The sequence below is a fragment of the Leucoraja erinacea genome, chromosome 7 (genome assembly GCF_028641065.1).
Source record: "Leucoraja erinacea ecotype New England chromosome 7, Leri_hhj_1, whole genome shotgun sequence".
In the NCBI taxonomy this organism is placed as follows: Eukaryota; Metazoa; Chordata; class Chondrichthyes; order Rajiformes; family Rajidae; genus Leucoraja; species Leucoraja erinaceus.
This window is the reverse complement of record NC_073383.1, coordinates 1017772-1036937: the sequence shown is the minus strand read 5'-3', so window position 1 is coordinate 1036937 and position 19166 is coordinate 1017772. Positions and strand designations below refer to the sequence as shown.

The window sequence follows — 19166 nt, the reverse complement described above, 5'->3', positions numbered from 1 at the left end:
TGGGAGCGCTGCAGACGCGGCGGATCCTCACTCACCCCAGGCTCGGGGCCTCTGGTGCGGACGGGCCGGGGCCGGGGCCTCTGGTTGGAGCTTGTGCGGCGGAGAGGCGGTGGGGAGCCGGTAAGGAGCAGCCTCTTGAGCCGGGGCCGCTGCTGTGTGTGTGTGTGTGTGTGTGGGGGGGTCACCAGCCGCAGCCAGCCGGCCGCAGCCACTGTACAGAGACCTGGGTCACTCCAGCATTGTGTGTGTCTCTCAGACTTCACTACACCATCCAAATCATCCCAGCACAGATCCTGGCCGTAACTGCTGTGGTTAACATCACTGGCTGCTGTGTGGTGTGATTATTAGCAGGGGCTAGCAATCTGCTCATTTTCCTACGTTGCATCATTGACAAAACAAGTAATTTGTTGGCTATAACTTGCTTCAGAATATCTGCAGATGTGAAAATAGCTATAAATCTGTCATAGTACCAGTACTGGACAGCACAAGAAGAGGCCCTTCGGCCCACAATTTCTGCCTCAAACATGATGCCAAGTTAAACTAATCTCAGGTGTCTGCACATGATCTATTTCCCTGCATGCACAGTCATGTGCCCAGCTAAAGGTCTCTTAAACCACATTATTTTGTCTTCATCACCACCTCTGGCAGCGTGTCCTAGTCACCCACCACTCTGGGGAAGAAAAATATGTCCTGCAAATCTCCTTTAAACATTGCCACTCTTACCTGAAAACAATGCCCTCTAGTCTTTAACATTTACACATTGGAAAACAGGTTCTGACTGAGTACTGTACAGTTGGACAAAATGTTTAGGAAGGAACTGCATATGCTAGTTTAAACCAAAGATAACACAAAAAGCTGGAGTAACTCAGCAGGTCAGGCAGCATCTCTGGAGAAAAGGAATAGGCGACGTTTCAGGTTGAGACTTCGTGTATAATCTGAAGAAGGGTCTCGACCCAAAACATCACCTATTCCTTTTCTCGAGAGATGCTGTCTGACCCGCTGGGTTACTCCAGCTTTTTGTATCCATCAACAGTTGGAGTTCTAATTACACATGAATAGTCTTTGTGCAGAATTGTGTGAAAACATCTTGTTTTATGTGTACCTTCAATCTACAAGTTAAACTTATGAATAGTTTTATTGTCTGAGGATTCATTAATAGCCAATCAGATTTAATCAGCTTTTTCACACAAAGGGGGGTGGGTGTATGGAACAAGCTGCCAGAGGAGGTAGTTGAGGCATGGACTATCCTAACGTTTAAGAAACAGTTAGACAAGTACATGGGTAGGACAGGTTTGGAGGGATAAGGACCAAATGCGGGCAGATGGGACTAGTGTAGCTGGGATATGTTGGCAGGTGTGGGCGTTGAGCTGAAGGGCCCGTTTCCACACTGTACCACTCTGTGACATTGTTTTTAATTTGTTTATGAGATTATAGAGCATGCTTTGTCCTCAATTCTCTAGTTGCTCTATGTTACATTAAATAGGCAGGATATTACCATGTTCATGGAGAATAAACACATTTTTGTCATTTAGTGACAACATTTTAGATATTGCAAAGCTTTATCTGTTCTAAAGTAAAGTGCCAATTAATTGATATCTCAGTAACTATTGGTGTCATGAAATAAAACATGTTTCCTTTTGCACAGAAATGGAACAACCACATGTCCGCCTTTGGGTAAAATATGAAACCTTTGTGATTGGAGTCTTGCAAATCCCACCTCCCTCAAAATTCAGCATGCACTACCTTCGAAAGATGGCGACTTACGTTCGAACAAAGGGAGATGGTGGCTATCCCTGCCTTTCCTGGCCTATGTGGAGACATATTGCCTGTGGAAAGTTGCAGCTAGCTGAAAATCTGGCGTGGCTGTATTTTGAAACATTTGACATTCTTCTTGAGAGAACTGCAGAGGAGAGGTTGCAATGGGCTGAAGAGGTATCTCACTGCAAATCTGAAGAAGAAATCGACAAACTGAAAAACAAGGCACGGGTTTTTTGTTTGTGATTTCCTAAAATTTATTTGGTAGTAGAAATTAAGTCTTGCATTTTTCATCAAAACATAGAACTTTCTATCACAGAATTTCTTGATGAATAAGTAGTCGTAATAAATGCATGACCTGTGGCCTGCTTGTGGATTTCACTAACAATCTGTTGGAACGCCACCTTAAGCTGTACATTCTTTTGGAATCAGTTAATGCTTTTAGAAGTGCACTAAGTTAAACATTACAATGTCCTCTAATTTCTACCATTCTGCTAGGTATCTTCATATACTGTAGATGGTAGCCCTGTAAGCAGTGGCGGACTGGTCAGGGTGTCAGCTTGCCCGATGGCAAGTGGGCCCCTGATGAAGTGGCCCCCTATATCAAGTGGGCCCCTGATGAAGTGGGCCCCCCTTTGTCTCCTGGCAACCAATATTTTTAGACCCAGTCTATCACTGCCTGTAAATATACATTATGATATCAAGTTTGTTTAAGAAGAAACTGCAGATGCTGGAAAATTGAAGGTAGACAAAAATGCTGGAGAAACTCAACGGGTGAAGAATGGTCTCGACCCGAAACATTGCCTATTTCCTTCGCTCCATAGATGCTGCCTCACCCGCTGAGTTTCTCCAGCGTTTTTGTCTACCTACCATTATCATATCAAGGATTGTGAAGACTTTTTTGAAACCCCGACTTTTTGTGCAGTGTATAGTGAAAATGTTGCAACACCTGTGACGGAGTTTTGACTCCTACTTAAGCAGAGGATAATTTTGTTTGAATCCTAGTCCTCCAAGTTTGTCTCTGGCAAATAAATGAAAATGTTTGGTACAAATTATTCGTGACAGGGTACGGAAATGACTGTCCTAACTGCTTAAAATGCATTCTTTTCAAGCCTTTGGGGTAGCACGGTGGCGCAGCGGTAGAGTTGCTGCCTTGCTGCCTTAACAGCTCTTGCAGCACCAGAGACTCGGGTTCGATCCCCACTACAGGTGCTGTCTGTACAGAGTCTGTATGTTCTCCCCGTGACCACGTGGGTTTTCTCTGAGATCTTCGGTTTCCTCCCACACTCCAAAGGCGCACATCTTTGTAGGTTAATTGGCTTGGTATAAGTGTAAATGGTCCCTAGTGTGTGTAGGATAGCATTAATGTGCGGGGATTGCTGGTCGGTGTGGACTCGGTGGGCCAAAGGGCCTGTTTCGGCACTGTATCTCTAAACTAAACTATGGAGGAATCATTATAAAGGCTGCATTTTTATCAAAGTTTTAAATATCATATATATTTACATCATCCAAAACCTTTTCTTAGTGAAACATTGATCAGTGGAAATAAATTTTGGTTAGTTCATACTTTTTTTAATGATTGGAAAAATACTTTAGCAGCTTTCCCGTGCAAATTGTTGCTCATGAAGATATAGTTCATGGATTATTCATTACAAAAGTGTGAAAACTCTTTCAAATCTTGGAATTGTTGATTGTTAGGAGAGCCAAGTTGTTACATGTTGTTTTGTGCACGTGGAAAGTGAGGGAATATAATATTTTTAGGAGAAATTAAGAATGAGTCTAATTTCGTACTGCGATTTTTGAGATAACAGCAAGAAACGTTGGCACAGCTGGTAGAGCTACTGACTCTCAGCACCAATAAAACAGTTTCGATTCTGACCATGGGTGCGATCTTTGTGGAGATTGCATGTTCTCCTTGTGACCACGTGTGTTCCCTCCCACATCCCAAGGACGTGTGGATTTGTAGGTTAATTGATCTCTGTAAATTGTGTCACGAGTGAATGAGAAAATAGGGTAACGCAAAAGAAGTATGAACAGGTGATCGATGGTTGGCGTGGACTTGGTGGGTCTGTTCCATACTGTACCTCTAAAATAAATCTTATTCAGAAACACTGAATATTACCTATTGTCTTAATTGGGAAAGTAGCTATTCCTGAACCTGGTTGTTGCAGTCTTCAGGCTCCTGTACCTTCTACCTGAAGGTAGCAGGGAGATGAGTGTGTGGCCAGGATGGTGTGGGTCTTTGATGATACTGCCAGCCTTTTTGAGGCAGCGACTGCGATAAATCCCCTCGATGGAAGGAAGGTCGGAGCCGATCATGGACTGGGCAGTGTTTACTGCATTTTGTAGTCTTTTTCTCTCCAGGGCGCTCAAATTACCGAACCAAGCCACAATGCAACCGGTCAGCATGCTCTCTACTGTGCACCTGTAGAAGTTAGAGAGAGTCTTCCTTGACAAACCTACTCTCCGTAATCTTCTCAGGAAGTAGAGGCGCTGATGAGCTTTCTTGATAATTGCATTAGTGTTCTCGGACCAGGAAAGATCTTCAGAGATGTGCACGCCCAGGAATTTGAAGCTCTTGATCCTTTCAACCATCGACCCGTTGATATAAATGGGGCTGTGGGTCCCCCTCCTACTCCTTCCAAAGTCCACAATCAGTTCCTTGGTTTTGCTGGTGTTGAGGGCCAGGTTATTGCGCTGGCATCATATGGGCAGTTGCTCGATCTCTCTTTTATACTCTGACTCATTCCCATCAGTGATACGCCCCACAACAGTGGTGTCGTCAGCGAACTTGATGATGGAGTTCTCACTGTGACTGGCTACGCAGTCATGAGTATAGAGTGATACAGTAGGGGGCTGAGCACGCAGCCTTGAGGTGCTCCCGTGCTGATTGTTATCGAGGCTGACACATTTCCACCAATACGAACAGACTGATCTGTGAATGAGGAAGTCGAGGATCCAATTGCAGAGGGATGTGTTGAGACCCAGTTCTGCGAGTTTGGTAACCAGCTTGGAGGGGATGATTGTGTTAAATGCCGAGCTGTAATCGATGAATAACAGCCTGACATACGAGTTTTTGTTGTCCAAGTGGTCCAGTGCGGAGTGGAGGGCCAGCGAGATTGCATCCACCGTTGATCTGTTGTGGCGGTAAGCAAACTGCAGTGGGTCCAGGTTTTTGTCGAGGTAGGAGTTGATTTGCTCCATGATCAACCTCTCAAAGCACTTCATCACCACCGGAGTTAGTGCCACTGGTCGATAGTCATTGAGGCACGTCACCTTAATCTTCTTGGGCACCGGTATAATTGATGCCCTTTTAAAGCAGGTGGGGACCTCAGACCTAAGAAGTGAGAGGTTGAAAATTAACTAACTGTGTTTCAAAATAATCTATTTAATTACGGGTTAATAACGGGAAAAAAGCTTATACTTAAATTCTGGAAAAACGCCCCTATACCAACAATAAATATGTGGATTTCAAATATGTTCGAAACATTACACCTGGAAGATATGAGACTCCCTCTTGCAGGCAAATCAGACCACTTCCAAAAGACGTGGTCTGCATTTATCAACTTACTACAAGTATAAGGTGTAACAGTACTTTGAAAAGAAATGGTTTCAGGATCTGGTAAGGGTGGATGAAAAAAACAAAGTTGGTATATCCCTTTCTGCTCTGTCTTCATAATAGGGCTTTTGTTTCTTTTTCTCTTTTTTCTTTCTTACGGCCTATTTCTTAACTTTTTTCTCTAACTCTTTCCTTAATGGGTCTTTCTTTTTGATCACTTTTTCACTATCACGATTCATTCCCACTTTCTCTACTTCTTTCTCTTTTTAAAGCTTAAAAAATGAAGTGGTACAATAAACGTAATAAAGTATATTTGGCTTGTATTATTGTAATGTACTTTACTTCTAATAAATAAAATAATTAAAAAAAAACCCCATTGAAATGACTGGAAGAAATAGGCAAGGCAAGCAACATTTGTGGATGGGAAAAGACAAGTCTTGTCTCTTTTCCAGTCCATTTTCTTCCATGGATGCTGCCTGGCCCACTGAGTTCTCCAGTTTGTTTTGTGCTCCTTTTACAGCACTAGCTGTGATACGTAGAACATATTTGATTTAGAATGATGTTCTCAATAAATATCGCAGTTAACCAATTTGGAGTAACTTCAACACATTATACGTTTTGTAAAAGGCTGAACGCTTTAAATATTGTATTCTAAATTTGCATGCAATGTAATGCATCAATTATGTGATTAAAAAAAATACTAATATAAATTGAACTCTTCACACAGTTATCAGTGGACACACTGCAGTTCCTGCTGTTTCTTTATGTTCAGCAGCTAAACAAAGTTTCTCTTCGTACATCATTGATTGGGGAGGAATGGCCAAGTCCCAGGTCACGTTCGCCTGATCTGGATGTAAAATCGAATTCTCAGAGCAAGGTAGGCTTATGTGTTACCATTAAAATGCCTTTCACTCCTGCCAAATGAAAAGAAATGCACTAACAATTATTTGTTAAACTTCACTATGTTGGTTGTGAACTTGAACACTGAATTGTGCCTTTTTTTAAATTGATATTGAACTGAAAATCTAACACGGTAGGCAGGAGGCAAATCTGCATTTACATTTCTCCATGTCAGTAATAGCAGGGAAGATTAGTGAAGCCCACAGCTAACAATGGCCTGTTTCCTTTATCATAGTTACTTCTTTGCATACCTTTCATTCATTTGTTCTATATCTCTACATCATTGTCTATATCTCTCGTTTCCCTTTCCCCTCACTTTCAGTCGGAAGAAGGGTCTCGCCCAGAACCGTCACCCATTCCTTCTCTCCGGAAATGCTGCTTGTCCCGCTGAGTTACTCCAGCATTTTGTGTCTATTTAGTGAATTCCAAGCCAGATGTAAACTTCAAATATTAACTGCTGTAGTTAATTTTTGGTTGCAGCCGTTCACACTGTCTTCATTTTACTTTGCTGGTAAAAACTGTACTTCTGATTACATCAGTTTGCTGTTGATTCTGGTGGAGATAAACTTTAGATTGAACATATTGTGCAGGTTAAAATGTATTTCATCAAATAGCATTTAATAATTTATAATTCTATTGTTAATTATATAAATTAAAGTTTTCAAGAGCAGTTTTTATAAAAAAAAGAGTTAATTATCCAGAATGACATGTCCCCCACAGTATGATTGGCCTGTTTTCCAGCAGTTCTCAAAATCACTTTTGACCTTTGAAAACCCTGATCCCCTGGTTAGTCGGTTCCTCACTGTTATACAGCGTGGAAAAAGTTACCCCTCAGATTCCTATTAAATCTTTTCCCCTTCACATTAAACCTATGTCCTCTGGTCCTCGATTCACCTTCTCTGGGCAAGAGACTGTGTACATCTACCCGATCTATTCCTCTCATGAGAATTTTTAACCATCCAGGCTTTTTACTTGATTCCTCTGTATCTGTTTATCTGTATCTGCCTCTCTTTCTGTTTATTTCCATCAACCCTACACACACTACTTTCACATAATTTGTGTCAAGCCATCTTATGTGTCTGAATTAGTTTGCCCATTTGCCTCCAATATCTTCCTTTTCTGAGGTAGTCTGGTACAGTGTATCAAATTAGTACTCAAGGTGCCTGGACAAAAAATCCTAAAATCAGAGTTCACGTCCCACCTTTATAGCTGTGGAATTTAAATTCTGTGTTATATCTGTTAACCTTTGATTACTGTAAAAATCCAACTCATTACAGATGTACTATCATGACAGATGTATTTTATTTCTTCCATTAACTTTGGGTCCAAATTAATTTCCATTGCAGCCGGTCACACTGACTATATGTGACTCCAGAAGAACAGACTGACCTTATGAAAAGGCCAAGCAAGTCATTCTGTTGTATCATAACCAGTCCTCTTTCTAAAGGGCAGTTACGAATGGGTAATAAAATGCCCACATTACAAAAAAAGAAAACATATCTCGTACACCAGGGTGGATTCTGTTGCAATTGTTATTGTAAAGAACCATCACAGATGCAATGGACCAAATGACAACTTCCTATGCTGTAATTCCTATGGTTCTCACGAGTTATAATAAGCTGCTTCAAAACTGATTCAAATACTCCTTTAAAAATAAATTAAATCTTACTGTCTTTGAACTACTGTTATAATGATCCCAACTGCACAGTCCTAACGTCTTATGAAAAACACACAAAACTTGCTTGATGTGGAAGCTTTAAAGGATATGTGATCACTGTTGTGAATTTTCCACCCATTCTTATCAAACACTTGTGATAGATTTTGTGTCCGAATTAAATGTGTCTTTTAAAAACATTTGATATATCTATGCACTTAGATTTGTAATATACTGCCCTCTTTATAAAGCTGGGCTTGCAATCAATTTGGTTTCATTAACACACATAACTTGGATAGAGTGGATGTAGAGAGGATGTTTTCACTAGTGGGTGAGTCTAGGACCAGAGGCCATAGCCTCAATAAAAGGATGTACCTTTAGAAAGGAGATGAGGAGAAACTTCTGTGTGTTTAGAGGGTGGTGAATCTGTGGAATTCATTGCAACAGGCAGCTGTGGAGCCCAAATCAATGGATATTTTTAAGGCAGAGATTGGTAAACATGTCAGGGATTCTGGGGCATAGGCAGGAGAATGGAGTTGAGAGGGAAAGATAGATCAGCCATGATTGAATGATGGAGTAAACTTGATGGGCCGAATGGCCAAATTCTGCTCCTAGAACTTAGGAACTTGCGTATTTACTTTGCTCCAGATTTTTGACCAGCAGAGGGAGCGGAGAAATTGATGGAGCACTGCGTAGGTACACAAGGTTAATTTGCGGGAGTGCGAGACTGTCATATGCTGAGAGAATGGAGCAGCTGGGCTTGTATACTCTGGAATTTAGAAGGATGAGGGGATCTTATTGAAACATATAAGATTATTAAGGGTTTGGACATGCTAGAGGCAGGAAACATGTTCCCGATGGCACACAAAAAAGCTGGAGAAAATCAGCGGGTGCAGCAGCATCTATGGAACGAAGGAAACCTTCGCTCCATAGATGCTGCTGCACCCGCGGAGTTTCTCCAGCTTTTTTATGTACCTTCGATTTTCCAGCATCTGCAGTTCCTTCTTAAACATGTTCCCGATGTTGGGGGAGTCCATAACCAGGGGCCACAGTTTAAGAATAAGGAGTAAGCCATTTAGAACGGAGATCAGGAAACACTTTTTCACACAGTGAGTTGTGAGTGTGGAGTCTGTGGAATTCTCTGCCTCAGGTGGAGGCCGGTTCTCTGGATACTTTCAAGAGAAAGCTGGATAGGGCTCTTAAAAATAGTGGAGTCAGGGGATATGGGGAGAAGGCAGGAACGGGGTACTGATTGTGAATGATTAGCCATTATCACATTGAATGGCGGTGCTGGCTCGAAGGGCCGAATGGCCTACTCCTGCACCTATTGCCTATTGGAAGAAGAATATACTACTTGTGGTAGAATCTGATTAGGGAAGCTATTTTAAAACACCCTTTATTTGCTTTCTCACAAATAATTCGATAGCCGTCTATTCATTCCACACAAAGTGATGTAACTGATTTAGTCGCACAATATCTCATGCATAGTAAAACATTTAAATAAAATAACATACTAGCAGTGAAATGTTCATCAGAAGTTTTTTGTTGTTGTTTTTGTACAATGCAGAATATGGATGACCATAACCATCTGGCATTTATTCTGAGCCACTTGTCAGAGTTGTTGGAGCTTCTGCTTGACCCTGGGCAACTCACCATTTCAGCCCACACGACCCGTGACAGCATGATATCTGCAGAAGCCGTTAGAGCCCTGAACTTTCTCTTTGAAGGAAGTATCGGACGGAATGAAGCAATTCATCCTGTGCATGAACTGGCTTTTTGGCAACCAATTCTGGCCACAACTGGCTATTCCAAGCTTTCCAAGATGTTCCATTTCCATAAACTGGAAGCCTGGTTGAGAAGTGTGCTCGGACCCAATCCATTCGGCACTGCAGTCTGTTTCCAAAAGGGAAAGAAGCTAGCGTGGGCACAGCAAGGTAATTCTGTCTGCAGACCTGAAACGTCACCCTTTCCTTCTATCCAGAGATGCTACCTGTCCCGCTGAGTTACTACAGCATTTTGTCTACCTTTGGTAATTCATCAACACTTGATCATGAAAATAAGAATTTTACACTTATTGAAATTTAAATTTGCATTTTGAATCAAAATCAAAAGATAGTAGGTATGTGACAAGATGCTCTATTTTTTTTTTTTTAAAGAATGTATGGGACTGTTGGGAGCTGAAGAGGGAACCATATGTTCCGACTTTTGAAACGTGGATGATTCTTTGAGCATTTCCACTACCTCACAAAAATGGCTGATGTGTTTGGTAATTATAACAGAAGTCTTAATCTGCACATTCCTGAAAATCCTTCAGTTTTATGTGAAAGTTGCCAGTGATCATTTACCTCTTTCTGCTATCTCAAAGTCCCCATCCCATCTCTCATCGCAACGCACTTTCTTATTTGGTACGCGGAAGCTGGAATGCCGTTCTGAACTGTGTGATCTCTGGTTGTGGGGAAAATGTGTGGGAAGATCAGCACCATGACAGAGAAGATTTACGAGGATGTTGCCGGGGCTAGAGGGTCTGAGCTGTAGGAAGGGGTTGAGTAGGCCAGGACTATTCTTTGCAGCGCAGGAGGATGAGGGGTGATCTTATATTGTATAAAAGCATGAGAGGAATCGATCGGGTAGATGCACAGAGACTCTTGCCCAGAATAGGTAATCAAGGACCAAGCTGTTTTTTTTGTCAATTCTTTATTAGGTTCATGATATACATTCCTCGGGTTAGGCCTAATCTAGCCTTTATAATACATTGTCAGGGTGGAAACTCAAGTTTTACTATCAGGAACTGTTATTAGGGTTCATAGTGTGCTAATGGAGAATGGATTTGACAAATAACCAGGTTTCAGAACAAGTTTAAAAGCAATTAATTTTGAATTTAGCTCATAACTACCTTGCTGTCATGCTTAGACACAAAATGCTGGAGTAGACATAATGTGTAAGAAGGAACTGCAGATGCTAGTTTAAACCGAAGATAGATACAAAAAGCTGTGGTAACTCAGCGGGACAGGCAGCATCTCTGGAGAGAAGGAATAGGTGACGTTTTTGAGTCTGCACAAGGGTCTCAACCCGAAACATCACCTATTCGTTCGCTCCAGAGATGCTGCCTGTACCGCTGAGTTGCTCCAGCATTTTATGTCTATCTTTGATTTATCCCTTGCATCTGCAGTTGCTTCCTACACACTTGCTGTCATGCTTGTTTGATATGTTTTCACGTATGAAACTGATAGAGCAGCAGCAAGTTTACCATACGGTTCCTCTTCTGTCTGTAACCTGGATGGTTTGTAAGTTGAAAATGATTAGAAATGTCCGTGACAGGAGAGCAAGCAAACGCGGGAAGGCCTCACTCACTCCATGAATCAGCAAGTGAACATGCCCGCTCAGCTCGAAGATTGACACAAAATGCTGGAGTATCTCAGCTTGATCTAGTATCTGTAGGGGGAGGGTATTGGGGAGAAAGGCACGCAGAATGCTCTGCTCCCAACTAGCAGAAGATGCCTGGTGCCCACAGTAGCGGCCAAATCCATCCTTCCAGTCTCTCAAACGCTTGCTCGTATGTACGAGCTGTTCATAACTTGGGTATTTGAAATCTAGGAGAATCTACAATTTATTTTTAATTTGAATGAGGAAAAAGCTTCCCAAGTGATCATTGGACCATTTTTTTATTAAATAAGATCGTACTAGTGAGGACATTTCCATATTTCATCTATGAATTACTTTATTGCAGGCAATGAATTGAATGAATTGAAATTTCCTAATTATATCTTCCAGTGTATAATATAGCACCATAGGAAAAGGGGAGATGCAACGACACCTGGGTGTCATGGTACACCAGTCATTGAAAGTAGGCATGCAGGTGCAGCAGGCAGTGAAGAAAGTGAATGGTATGTTAGCATTCATAGCAAAAGGATTTGAGTATAGGAGCAGGGAGGTTCTACTGCAGTTGTACAGGGCCTTGGTGAGACCACACCTGGACTATTGTGTACAGTTTTGTTCTCCTAATCTGAGGAAAGACATTATTGCCATAGAGGGAGTACAGAGAAGGTTCACCAGACTGATTCCTGGGATGGCAGGACTTTCATATGAAGAAAGACTGGATAGACTCAGCTTGTACTCGCTAGAATTTAGAAGATTGAGGGGGGATCTTATAGAAACTTACAAAATTCTCAAGGGGTTGGACAGGCTAGATGCAGGAAGATTGTACCCGATGTTGGGGAAGTCCAGAACAAAGGGTCACAAAGGGTCAGTTTAAGGATAAGGGGGAAGTCTTTTAGGACAGAGATGAGAAAAACATTTTTCACACAGAGAGTGGTGAATATGTGGAATTCTCTGCCACAGAAAGTAGTTGAGGCCAGTTCATTGGCTATATTTAAGAGGAAGTTAGATGTGGCCCTTGTGGCTAAAGGGATTAGGGGGTATGGAGAGAAGGCAGGTACAGGATACTGAGTTGGATGATCAGCCATGATCATATTGAATGGTGGTGCAGGCTCGAAGGGCCGAATGGCCTACTCCTGCACCTATTTTCTATGTTTCTATAATGATATATTGGTGTGCAGTATCAACTTTATTCTGTTCCAAAAACATAATGGGCTGGAGAAACTCAGCTGGTCAGGTAGCATTGGTGGAGGAAAATTGACAGACATCTTTATTCTTTTGTTCTGTTGCTCATCAATTAAGAGATTATTGCAGTCATATTTCTGAACCATGTTTTCATAGGTATTCAATTTGCTATTGATTTAATTGACACCTATTTACAGGTCAGATTGACATCTTACATAGTACAGGCAACTTTGTCATCTCATGGAGTTAACGTGGGTTTACTATGGCCATCCGATCACTAACTTGCGACATCCAGACCTTCTGACTGTCTATATGATACTGAGCTACTTTCTCTCTTTCTAAGTTGAAGGTACGACAAAGCGGGCCAAGATTGCATGCAATACGTACACAGCACCTAAAGGCCACAAGGTGGTGATAATGACACAAGTATACAAGCAAACCCTGGCCAAGAGCTCAGAGCAGCTAGTTGGAGCCCATGTTAAAATACATCGCTGCAATGACTGCTTCATATATCTCTTATCTCCTTTAAGGTGAGATTAGTGAAGACGAAGTAAAAAGTTTAAGGAGCTGACATTTTTTGGAAGTTTTAAAAGGCTGATTCAATTGTTTTTTATAAAAAGTAAATACTTGAATGAGATTTGTCTTCAGCCAAACCTATCGCTGCTTAAATGTAGGGAGCTTATACCTCATATTGTTGAAATATTTGTGTATTAATATTAAGAACATCTGTACACTCAATACATAGTATGCAATGTATTTTGAATGTGCTGCCTTGCACAAAAAAAAGATGCACTAGAATGTTGCATCATGATGTAGTAAAATTTAGCTCAAGCCAGTTTAAAAAAAACCTTTGTCCAAATAGTGAGTTACTGCTGATAAGTGATGGCAGGACAAAGCAACGTCTGTACATTTCCCCACTAGCACACAAAGAATGTTTGGACTATTTCCAAGATGGCAGCATTGGCTCTGAACTTGGAGCAAGTTGCTTGCTCGGAATATGGTGCTTGGCAGAAGAGGATTCTGTTCTTTAGTACAGTATAGCCAACAGAAAATGTAGATTGGAATAAGGTGTATAGTTGTGAAGATTTGTTTGTAGTTTTATATATTTCATATGTACATCGATTTCTCGTTGCAGGTCTGTCAGTATTGAGAAGTGCAGAAACACGACTTTTGTTTTTGGCCCTGTCCAAACTACTGTCCACATCCATGGCTGTGACGATGTCAAAGTGATAGTCATCTGCCGCAGGCTTTCAGTCTCGTCGTCATCTTCATGTACTTTCTACTGTCTCGCAACTACGCGCCCTCTTATAATGTCTGGGAACTCGAGCTTAACATTTGCCCCATACCATACCTATTATCCATTGTTGGAGGACCACATGGCTAGAACAGGCATTGCTACAATTCCCAATTACTGGAATAAGCCAATGTGTGTTGGTGTGGACAACAATGAAATGCCTGTTTATCAGCTGCTGCCTCCGAAGGACTTTTATGTGTTTGTAACTCCATTTGAAATGCAGGGGGACTCGGTGGAGATCCCTGGAGGACTACCACTGCCATATGAAAAGGCTATTAAACATCGGGAGCAGAAAATCCAGAATTGGCAGAAGATTGTTAAGGAAGCAGGACTCAGCAAGTTAGTACTTATATACTGAAAAAATATAATAATAATAATAATAATAATAATAATAATAAACTTTATTTTGGACTCAAGGTCCAGACAAGGGACATTACATAAAAATACATTGCATATTAAAAACATCATAAAGTACATATAAAATCTTAGTATGTCACTTATAAAAGCATCATAAATTATATATTAAAAAACCCCACAATACATGAATTAAAATCCAGAATAAAAGAATGTCCTACAATGACAACGATACCAGTGTCTCCACAGCTGGGATTTGTAGCATGGAATGCTAAACCTTATGTTTGACAAGGCCACAATAATTACATTTTTAGCCATTTATCCTGCAAATGAATTTATACATATGATTTCTTAGGATGGCTTCTAAAGTACTAACTCCTGCAGCCACAAAGCACCACACCATCTAGGTTTCCTTAGCAGTGTTCTCATGGCATCATTATATGACACCTTTAGTCTCTGCAAACTTGCCTTTCCATAGCTCGACCACAGGTGCGCAGTATAGTGTGCAATATGCTCTAAACAGCGACAGCGATATGATTAGTTCCAGAATGAGATAAAAAATAACTCCCATTCCTATTGAAAGCAGTGATTTTCTGAAAACTGTATTAAGTAGTACTCAAATACGTTGCCTAAGGTCCATTTAAAAAAATCTAGATAACTCTAAGGACTGTGTTTGCAGAGGCATCAAAAATGGCTAGCATCATGTAGAATTCGACAATCCTCTGATTTGTTTTTGTAAATCTCTTTGTAACATTAATGCCAAAATTAAAATTAAACAATTGAGCTGATCCTGATCTGGAATCAATATCAATGAAGCTCCGTAATTTCAGGCACTCTCCCAGTTTCACTCGCAACGTTTTTTTGTCGCCGCTGGATTGTGAAATGTTCAAAATCTTTTGACAACACTGATATGACGCCGGCAGTCGCCGAAAAAATCGGCAAGTGGGACAGGCCCTTTAGATAGACTCAAATAGCTGGAGTAACTCAGCGGGACAGACAGCATCTCTGGAGAGAAGGAATGGGCGACGTTTCTGGTCGAGATCCTTTTTCAGACTGAGAGTCAGGGGAAAGTGAATGAAAGATATACAAAAAAGTAACGATGATTAAGGAAACTGGCCATTGTTAGGTGAAATCGAGAAGCTAGTGCAATTTGGGTGGGGGAGGGATAGAGAGAGGGAATTCCGGGGCTACCTGAAGTTAGAGAAATCAATATTCATACCACTGGGCTGCAAGCTGCCCATGTGAAATATGCGATCGGTTCCACCAATTTGCGTTTGGCCCCACTCTAACAGTGGAGGAAACCTAGGACAGAAAGGTCAGTGTGGGAATGGAAAAAAGAATTTGTGTTTAGCAACCAGAAGATCAGGTCGATTCAAGCGGGCTGAGTGAAGGTGTTCAGCGAATCGATCGCCCAGTCTGCATTTGGTCTCGCCGATGTATAAGAGTCCACATCTTGAACAATGGATGCTGTTCACTGGAATAGTGGAATATTAAGACCACTGGGTAAGCTGCGCAAGTGAAAAATAAAATGCTATTAGATTCATGACGAATGTTATTCTCAGGTAATTTCTATGTTTTGTGTTAAATTATCTGAAATCTAGTGGTGATTTTGAGTGGTAATATCAGAGCATTGATTCCTATTGCACTGTGTTATAATGGCAGTAGATACTGTGTACTGTTGAGACCAGTCTGAAGAAGGGTCTCGACCCAAAACGTCATCTATCCGCGTTCTCCAGAGATGCTGCCTGACCTGCTGAGTTGCTTCAGCACTTTGTGTCCTATTGTGTATTAACCGGCACCTGCAGTTCTTTGTTTCTACTACTGAGATGGTTTCTTTTGTTATAGTAATTTCATCCCCACATGGTTATGGAAAAGTAGTGTAGCAAGGAAGTGCAGATGCTGGTTTAAACCGAAGATAGACACAAAAAGCTGGAGTAACTCAGCGGGTTAGACAACATCTCTGGAGAAAAGGAGTGGATGAAGTTTCAGGTCGAGACCCTTCTTCAGACTGAAGACGGTCTAAAGAAGGGTCTGGACCGAAACGTCACCACTTCCTTTTCTCCAGAGATGCTGTCTAACCCGCTGAGTTACTCCAGCTTTTTGTGTCTACCTTCGCGAAGAAAAAGTACATTGAATTCAAGAGTATATACAGCTATATCCTTTCAAGTGTGGCTCATTTGTGGAACATTTTTTATTAAGATTTCCCGGGTTGAAAATTCAGAACATTATCACATCTTATATTTTCTCTTATTTTCCAGGGAGCAGCGCAGGTTATTTCAGAACCTGGTGGAGCAGGAATTTTGTGAATGGTTAGATCAGACAGGACATCGTCAGCAGCTGGATAGTCTTATTCCAGCACCTTCCCCAAAACAGATGGCGTCTTGATTATCCCTGGAATATCGGCTATTACTGAATTAAATCTGCTGTGTTACTGTTGTTTCAAACTACATTATATGTGTTGTGGCTTGGAAATGCATAATTCAGGTATAGTTGGGTTCTGATGCGTGTTCTTGATAATTGGTTAATTATTAAGGGAAATTAAGCGCACATTTCAGAAACCAGTGCTGTTAACTGTATTTTGAATGGATTATATTAAACTTGTAATTTTTTTTCAATTATGGTATTTAAGATTTTATTGGTTACAGCATCATGTTTTTTGTCATCATTTAATTTATGTTTTCAACAACATTTGTGTTTAGTGTCATTGTTAATATAATGGCACTATTTTCCAAAGCTTTATTTTTTTATTAATGCTTAGGACTAATTGAAATTCACTTTATATTTGAGGAGCTTTGGGAAACAAAAATCCTCTGTGCTGTGGACACAGCTTTGGATATAAGGGAAAAAAACATTTATTGAACATGACATCTTGAGTATTTGTATTAGTCTTGTTGAAATATACATATCATTTTTTTCCCTGATCCTTGGTCAGTTTTAGTATTGGTCTAGATGGATTGCTTGAAACAGTCTACTTTAAGAGACATTTCCTTCAAAACTAGGGTAATATGATGAAGCAATATCATTTCTGTCGGGTTGATTTTCGTATTTAAACTAAAATAATTAAAGTTCCCTTCATAATGTGTTTTCACTGTGGCCCTGCTTCTGGCCGTGACGTGAATGGACCTTTGAATCCTCAATAAACTATTTTATAAACAGGAGAGGTGGCCATCTTTTGCATCCCTGCCTGTGTGTGTTCACATTTCTGCTGACATTATACTTTGATTTTTCAAGTATTTAAGATCATTTTAATTCTGGTTTCTTCCCCTCACTTGTTTTTTTCTCTGCCCTCCTCTTAGTAATCTTTCACAAGTCAACGGGTACTAGGTGTCTATTGACAATGCATTGGCAAACCGGTTGATTCAGTTGAAGCTCAGCGTATTCTTCAACTGACTTCTTCAAGTACTTGTTTGCAACACAGTGGGTGGCACGTGATCAGATGCAGAAGTTGGTGATGATTTAATGAGGGACTGCTGATACCAATTGTATTGTTTCTGTTGCTGGGATTGGAACTTGGTGCTTGCTGAGTTAGCTGAACATATTCTGAACTGTCTCTTCCAAGTAACTTTTTTAATCAGTTTGAAAATCAGAGTTCCTCAACATTTACCTCAAACAAAGCTTGTAACTATTATTTGCAACTGCCTTAAACTGCATTTCTGGCGTTGGTAATGTTTAATAATGATTATTTTTGAGAATGTTTGCTTTGTACTGTACATGTTCAATAACATTCTAGAATGCAAACAAAAGCTAACTAAATGTTTCAGTATTGAACTTAAAGATTTACTTTCTCGATTATTTCAACAAAATGTAAGATATGAACTCTAAACTGTGATGGCGATACTCGCTTTTATCTAACACAAAACTGTGTGTTAGATAAATCGGTGTTGGATAAAGCAAACACTTATGAAGGAGGGAGTGTGATTGATGAGAACCAAGTGAAGAAAAGTCCCTGCTACCCATGAACTTAGCTTAGAGATACAGCGTAGAAACAGGCTCATCGGCCCACCAGCTCAGCGCCGACCAGCGATCCCCGCACATTAACACTATCCTACACACTCTAGGGACAATTTTACATTTATACCAAGTCAATTAACCTACAAACCTGTACGTCTTTGGAGCGTGGGAGGAAACTGAAGATCTCGGAGAAAACCCACGGTCAAGGGGAGAACGTACAAACTGCGTACAGACTCTACCGCTCTACCGTTGCGCCACCGTGCTGCCCTTTATGCAAAGTGTGACTTCGATCAGTGTAAAGGTTTTCCCGAACTTCCATTGAAAATAATTTTATTAATGCTCCCTGAAGCCACACTTAACCCGATGTTGCGCAACATCAGGGTAATCTCACCTTCCCTTTCAAATGTAGCTCTTTTGACAATTTGGACCAAAGTTCAATGAAAACAGGAGACAAGTCAATAGAAATAACTGCAATTTTAGCAAAGGAACAAGATTAAAGTTTAGAATGATCTTTATATTCATAACAAATGATACTGCAACATATAGGAAACAAAGGTTTGGATTTTGTGGTCACAATGACAGTGAACTAAAACTGCCAGCGAGTTTTAAAGTATGTGGGCTTGGTTAATGAAAATCCACAAAATAGACACAAAAAATGGAGTAACTCAGCGGGACAGGCAGCATCTCTGGAGAGAAAGAATGGGTGGAGTTTCTGGTCGAGACTTCCTGTCTTGTAATAAGGGCACATTAATTTCAAGCCTTCTCTGGTAAAAATGGACAAAAATGCCAATATTTCTAATGCTCAGAAAAGAGTCATGCTTTCCTGCATGATATCTCCCTGAGTTTTTAATGATGGGTGGTAACTATTGTTTAAACCCCCTTTTCACGGGGCGACTTGACGCAAGAGGTAACCAGAGTTCAACATCGTGGGAACCTCGTGCGGTAACAGTACGGCATTCGTGGACCACCGTGGCGCTAACGGCAGGTAATCGTGTAACTTGGGTACTCGGGAGAAAATTAAAACATGTTTGAATTTGTCCAAGAGTGACTTGTACACTTGTGGTTGAGCATTGCAACATTTTATGAACGTAGTGGCCAGTGCGATATCCGTAGTAACTCTTGCGGTTACCGTGGGAACT

At 40.9% G+C, this 19166-nt stretch overlaps 1 protein-coding gene across 1 annotated transcript; it reads left to right on the top strand.

The window, feature by feature from the left end:
• Window positions 1-17837, top strand: tbccd1 (TBCC domain containing 1). The gene is made up of 7 exons (XM_055637638.1): window positions 1-120; window positions 1646-1980; window positions 6042-6191; window positions 9436-9802; window positions 12772-12958; window positions 13564-14061; window positions 16335-17837. The coding sequence occupies exons 2-7, from the start codon at window positions 1648-1650 to the stop codon at window positions 16459-16461; spliced, it is 1662 nt and encodes a 553-aa protein (XP_055493613.1). The 5' UTR covers window positions 1-120; window positions 1646-1647; the 3' UTR covers window positions 16462-17837.
• Window positions 17838-19166: the final 1329 nt, after the last annotated feature.

Bases quoted from the DNA above. Each gene is read 5' to 3' on its own strand.
- tbccd1 (XM_055637638.1), top strand. From the start codon at position 1,648: ATGGAACAACCACATGTCCGCCTTTGGGTAAAATATGAAACCTTTGTG. The intron at 1,981-6,041 runs GCACGGGTTTTT...CTCTTCACACAG, and splicing joins TCGACAAACTGAAAAACAAG to TTATCAGTGGACACACTGCA. The intron at 14,062-16,334 runs GTTAGTACTTAT...CTTATTTTCCAG, and splicing joins AAGGAAGCAGGACTCAGCAA to GGAGCAGCGCAGGTTATTTC.